The sequence below is a fragment of the Podarcis melisellensis genome (genome assembly GCF_964234715.1).
Source record: "Podarcis melisellensis genome assembly, chromosome: 14".
NCBI lineage: Eukaryota > Metazoa > Chordata > Lepidosauria > Squamata > Lacertidae > Podarcis > Podarcis melisellensis.
In genome coordinates, this window is record NC_138546.1 from 45,080,723 (window position 1) to 45,087,453 (window position 6,731).

Sequence of the window (6,731 nt, forward strand, 5' to 3'; positions counted from 1 at the left end):
CCTACCTGTAACTAAGATTCATGATGTCACTCATCATGTCACTGCTCCCCATTAACAGCATGTAATTTAGAAGTCATTCCTTTTCATAGCAGCAAAGGATCAAGCCCCTACCTCAGTATTCTTCCCTCCAATATCCTGGATATTACAGAAAGAACAGAAACTATGAAACATATCACAGCTGGATATTAGACACATCTAATGGTTACACATGACCTCACAACTGCAAAAAGACACACTTTGACCATACAAGCAACAACTCTCATTAATGTATTAATGCAACTTGAGTGATTTCACAACCTAGTGGCCTCTTTTCATGCTTATCAGCAAACAACAATGAAGAATTTGGAAAACCTGCTTCAGGATAAACAAAAGGATTCATTTAAAGGGGTACATTTCATTTAAAGCATCTGTACCAAATCCTGTCAGTTGTCATGGAAATATTGCATTTAAGGACTATTGGGGTTTCTTTAGTCTACTAAGATTCATTGCATGCTCTTGTGAAAGCTGTCTAGTTATGCTTCAGAAATTGTGAAAAAAAGTTTATAGGAAGATTTTCTAGTGAAGCTGGAAAGAGTCCTAATGAGCAGAATGGTTTGTTGTATGCAGTGCTAGACACCAGCGCTGAGCCAAAACTGGAGAAGGCGGAGGGCAGCTTCATGAAAAGCTTGCTCAGATTTGAAAAGAGGGGGTCCCTTTTGGCTATTTTTCAGGAAAGAGTGCAAATGGGCTGAACACTGCTCAGAAAACAACCCTGGATTACCCATGTAATTAGTAATGGAAACACAGTCTTCATGTGAACCTAGTGGTGTCAGCACATAACTAAACCTAACTGGTTACAACGCACCAACAGTCACATGCATTGTGTGATCCCAAATTGGCTAGGCTGAATCAGCAAAAACAAAATGGCGAAAAGCCATGTGGTGATCAATACATACAGCTTCTTTACTGAAACTGATGTACCATTTTAATTTACATGGTTATTATAATGAGAAAAAGATTTTCTCAAAGTGCTTGTTTGTTGCATTTGTATTTCACTTTGTAAGAAATAGGTTGAAGTCTACCATCTTAAAGGGCCTTTGGATGTGAAAAGAATTTCTAACTGAGCCAGACTTTTTATTTTATGCATCACCTTATGATTTACCAAATGGTATTTTGGGGTACTTCACATACCTCAAAGTGATTAAACATTTGATGTTTGTGTGCCCAGAAATAAGCTCATCTGATGCAACAGTTGAAAAAGATGTAATTTATTATTTAGGCAAAACTGCATAGCCTGTTGCTCTTAACTAGGAGTAGGCTGCCTTTCATGGGCTACTCTCACCCACCCAAATGCCTATGGCTCACTGACGTGTTTAACATGACAAAGCAAGAGTACACCTCAGGATGGCTTAACTATTAAGGCATAACTAATTTGGGAGACTGGGAAAAACTACTGGGAATTAACTCAGTAAGAAGTGAGCTAAAAATCCCACCAGGATGCAAGGGAACAATAATGAATTCCCATCCTTTTCTTAGCAACCACGAAAGGCAGAGAACACAACAGCGGCAGATCTGCATCTTCAAATCTCACCTTATTCTTTGTTCCCACAAACCAACATGGTCTTCTGAAGGAGCATTCCCCTTGCCCTGATCACTCAAACATTGTTAGTGTAGAAAATGTATATATTACCCCTTCCAACCAAGTCCCAAATCTGCATAGCCCTGGATTCTGCTTCTTGCTTAAACTGTGATACAGAATATCATAAGCGTGTAAATACCAGTACTTCAAACTAGCTTTTTTAATATAGACTAGCAAAATGTCTGCATGTGTGACAGATTCCTGGAAGGGTTACATCATGCAGGGTCACATCAGCAAAGGTTAGGCCACTCAGTGTCAGAGCTTAAGGACATGTTTCACCCTAATTGTAGCTTCTGGACAAGCTCACCCATGTTTCACATTCACGCAAGAGTGTGACAAAGTTTGGAATTGATTTCTGGACAGGTGGAGGAAAGGAGAGTTCCAATTCTTATTCTTATTCTTAATGACATATATACCGTACCCATCTGACAGGGTTGCTCCAGCCACTTTGGGCAGCTTCATCTAACTTCCACACCACTATCCCATTCACCTCATCCATTACGCATTTTGCTCTCTCTGCAGTCTTAGAAAGTCAGCTATACAGTATAAGCTAATCGCCAAATGGCACCTTAAATCTAGGTTGTGGTCACCATAACGGAATATCTAGGCCCCATTTTTCCCCAATGGAATTTGTTATTATGATTCATTTCATTTCTATAGCACTTACACTTAAAAAAACCAACTCAAAGCGGTTTACAACACATTAAAACATCAAATAAAACAATCCAGAAAAAAAACAAATTCAAGCTTCAAGTAAAATATTTCAGATCCTTCTCTAAGTGACATTTTGCTTTCTCTATATGTATTTACCTTTTATGTAAACCTGAGGTACCACTGTACTCTAGGAAGCCAGTGTGGTGCAGTGGTTAGTGTGTTAGACTAAGCTGAGAGATCAGGGTTCAAATCCCCACTTCAGTCATGACGCTCACTGGGTGACCTTGGGCCAGTGACAACCTCTTAACCTACCTCATAGGGTTGTTGTAGGGATTAACTGAGGAAGGGGTGAACCATGTACTCCTTGGAGTAAAAGGTGGAATATAAATGCAACGAATAAGCTCTTCTGCTTACCTGCTTAAGAAGGCTGGAGGGGCCAACCAGATGGAGTTGTCAGTTGCCAACCTGGCACCCAGAGATCTCGCCATGGTCGCAATCGGACCTGTGCTAGTCACAAAACATGCCTGGCACCTGGGGAATTTCAAGTACTGTCTCTTTGTTATAAAGGCAACAGCTACAGTGATGAATGATGAATGTGTGAGGAGAGTTCTTTCACCTATCTCCTATCCTCTTCTGCTTCACTGACACTACCAAAGAACAAGGGAAACCATCTGGGATGTCTTGGCTCTGGGAAACACTGACCTCCATGCATAACCCATCCCTCCCATATTGCCCTTTTGGCAGAGGACAAGAGCACCCCAAATTTCTGCCACAGGAGACACCCGTACATCTCTGTTCAAAATGATGAACATGAAAGATAACTCAAAATGCCTATTCTACCATTCAATTACTAAAATATGGCACAGTCTAAAACAATCAGATTATTACTGAGGTCTCCTTTTTGGATTCTCCTTAAAAATTGGGAACTCAAAGGGTAACCCTAAATAATGGGATGTCGAAACTTCTGGTAGCCAACACATACTTCCCCCTCCCTAAATTATAAGTCAAGGCACACATATCGGAAAAAGGTTTACTCCGAGTATGTCTAGAGTAAGAATTACCCACCATCAGAAGAGTCCACCACCCAGTATCTCTTCATGGCAGGCATCTGGCTGTGTGCCCAAACTGAAAGAAGACAAGCTCAGAGTAGCCACTTATGAGTCAGACAGCCCACCTCCAAGAGCAGTTAATTCTGCTGCAGCTGAAGTAATGAGTTCCTTCCCTGCTAAAGCAAAGATACAACAAAACTGCCCCCCACCAGGGAATCTCAATGGAAGAAAAGACACCCAGGACAGTGACTCATGCAGAAGCACAGCAGTAGCCCGTTCCACAGGTTGATGTGAGGAGTTCCACAGGAGCCTATTTTAAATACCGGTATTTATTGCAGCACACTAATAGCATGTTAATGACAAACTCTGTAGAAATTGTTTGGTGAAGATAGTCCTATGATACCCAAAATTTTGACTATTAGGGATGACATAGTCAAAGATACATCAAGAACTTATAGAAGTGTGACATTTATCCAAATAGTCAAAGCTGAAACATGAAGTCTATCTCATAACAGAGGCAAAGCAGAACATAATAACCAAGCTGAGCATAGGATAGACTGTTGGGCTGTTGGGATTTCATTGCCTTTTTACATATTTTGACACACCTTGATTTGAGAGTTGGGAAACTTCCCAGAGCAGCCAGGAACATGCATCATTAACTGCATATAGATGATAATGCCTATTTTTAATGTTCTACTTACAAAACTGTTCTATTCTCATATTCATTGACCACTGATAAAAAACAGATTTCCTTAAATTGGTGCTAACTTATACAGCTACACCCACATCTCTTTTCCCACTTCAGAACTTATTTCAAATATGCTTCAATGCACTTTTTATCTTAATACCTTAAGATAAACCACCACATCATAAGGCATAACACACTTTTAACAACAACTGAAATGGTGTTTTAGTAACTCCAGTTTAGTATATCAATACTTTGAAATTTGTAATCCTCCAAGACATTTGGGGGGAAACCCAACTCATTTTGTTCTTTACGGACAGCACGTGTAACACATTAGCCTACATGTTCTGTAATTTACAAACTGAATCTCAGTCTGAATTGCATATACGTATTGTAAGATTCCACCCTCCCCAGCAAAACAGAAAAGCAGTTACTCTTAAGTCAACTTTCCCTGCGCACATACACTTTACAACTGCACAAGAATATTGCTAGAAACTCATATAGCTATCATTTCTACTACTAGTATTCAGATTCACTTTCAATTGTTTTGCTATTGGCCACAACCACAGAACACAAATGTAAAGCATACCAAAAAGGTAACATAAAAAACCTACATATGTAAAAGGTGGACAATCAAACCAATGAGCAGTGTCAATTTCAATTATTCAAGTCAGCATATTAGCACCAGTAACTGAACAAATAGTGGGGAGTATATTTCAGAACACTTTTTAGCTCAAGATTTTTGGAATAAGCAAAAAGAAAATTAACCAGCTGATTTTCCCCCTCAATATCTTAATGTCAGTTTTACCTACTTAAGAGACTTTCATGACTATAATACTGGACCTACATAACATGCATGGCTATGCTACAGTATGTTAATCAGACTGTTAATGTACCTTATTTATGATAGTATAAGCAGCCACCTAAGGGCCCAGCTTAATAACTTTCCAGAAGCATAATCGGGCTACAAGCTGATTGTTTGGAATAAGCACCATGGAGCTCAGTGCAATTTGCTTCCAAGTAAACACACACAGGATCCCACTGATGTAAGCAGGACATAAGTACACACTGCTAAATCCAACAGAAGTTAAAGCACGTTTCATGTTTATGGCATTACAACTCACACCACTTCCACTAGTGGGGGCGGGGAGAGAAGGGGGGGAGGCGAGGGGAAGGGCACTGTGGATAGTAGGGTGGTTGTCTTCTTGAACACACCTGAGGATCTTTGATTTTAAGAGAATTTCTCTCACCAAACTCAATTACTACAGAGAGAGAAAGGGGAGGGGTAATTCTGGCGAAGTATTCATTGATGAATACCAAATTGAAGGGATGGCTTTGCAGTGGCTGCCTCTCCTTCCTGTACAACGTAGTAAATGGCACCAGCAACTGATTACTACGGAGGTGTGCAGTGGCCTCTGCTGGCACATTAAACGTGTCCAACAGTGTGAGACTCTTACAAGTGGAACTGACCTCTTTTTAACAAAGCAAAACAAAAATCCCAGCACAAAAGAGGAGGAAAAAACACGCCGTGAAATAAGGAGGAACAGATTTGTGTCACACAACCTATACAAAGCTGCCTCGATCTCCAGGTTTTGGTTTTTTTGTTTGTTTTATTAAGCTAGCAGCGACAAAAGACCCACACTAAAAACAACACACAGGGAGCAGGACTGGGGAAAGGAGGAAAAAAATCACTGCCCACTCCTAGCGCGCTGCGCAAGGCCACTCGCTGTCTGCGGCAGCAGCAGACCCTCCACAGCCACCCCTATAAATACTCCCTTTGCTCAGAGGCATGCAGGACAGGATCCCGTTGTTGTTGGCGTGTGTGTGCGCGGGCTGTGTTTTTCTTTTTTGAGAACGGGGGGGGCGGGGGGGGGGTAAGAGGAGAGAGGGAGAAGGGAATTGCCCCCTTTCGGCGCAAGTTATTAATTAAAAAGAAATCGCAGACCCCACCCCCCAAAAGCACCGAAATGGCCCTCGGCAACACCGTCGCTTATTGATAAAAGCTGGAACTTGACGCGGTAGGAGCCCTCCTTCCCCACAACATGCCAGACACGGAACCCCCCACCCCCCCCAAAAAAACACCCCCCACCACGGAGGGGGTGGGGGACACACGCAAAGCCTTTTAAAAAGGGGGAGGGGGCCACAAACCAAGGCGCGCGCAGCCTCTCTCCCCCCCCCGCTCTTTTTTCCTTGCTCGTTCCCCCCTCCCGGCCTGAGAGTCCCCCTCTCTCTCTCTCACCTGCGGGCGGGAGGTTCTGCTGCTGAGGCGAAGAGCTGCTCCTGGCGGCGGCGGCGGCGGCGGCGGCGACGCTCGACTCCGGGCGCTGCCCGAGGAGAAACGCCACCCAGAAGGAGCCGAGGAGGAGCCGCCGAGGGGCTCCCCGCGCCGCCATCGCTCCCCCGCTAGCCCCGAGCCCGGCGAGCGGGCGAGAAGCGGCGGCGGAGGCGGCGGCGGCTCCCTCTCCTCAGTGGCGGCGGCGGCGGCTGTGGCAACTCCTCCTCAGACGACTCAGTCACAGGTCCTCCTTCCAAGGCGCCCCAAGAATAAAAAGGAGGCAGAGGCAGAAGCGGCGGCGGCGTTGTTCTCCGGTTTACTCCATGGCGGGCCGGTCCCAGCGCCGGGCTCTGAGCGGGGCTCCTTTTTCCTTCTCTCCTCACACACACAAACACACACACACACACATACACGGCCGCCGCTGCGGCGGCAGCAGCAGCAGGAGGAGCA

General features: G+C 44.0%; 1 protein-coding gene across 8 annotated transcripts in view; it reads right to left on the bottom strand.

Moving 5' to 3' along the window:
• NEO1 (neogenin 1) overlaps positions 1 to 6,440 on the bottom strand; it is a 105,182-nt gene extending 98,742 nt beyond the window's left edge. For 3 of the 8 annotated variants that reach the window (XM_081887590.1, XM_081887588.1, XM_081887586.1), the window contains exon 1: positions 6,246 to 6,435. In XM_081887590.1, coding sequence (XP_081743716.1) covers positions 6,246 to 6,399 — 154 coding nt within the window. In that variant the 5' untranslated portion in view covers positions 6,400 to 6,435. Of the gene's footprint in view, positions 1 to 6,245 lie in introns of all 8 variants that reach the window. The other 5 variants (XM_081887592.1, XM_081887591.1, XM_081887589.1 and 2 more) reach the window with 3 other exon arrangements.
• Between the last annotated feature and the right edge of the window lie 291 nt (positions 6,441 to 6,731).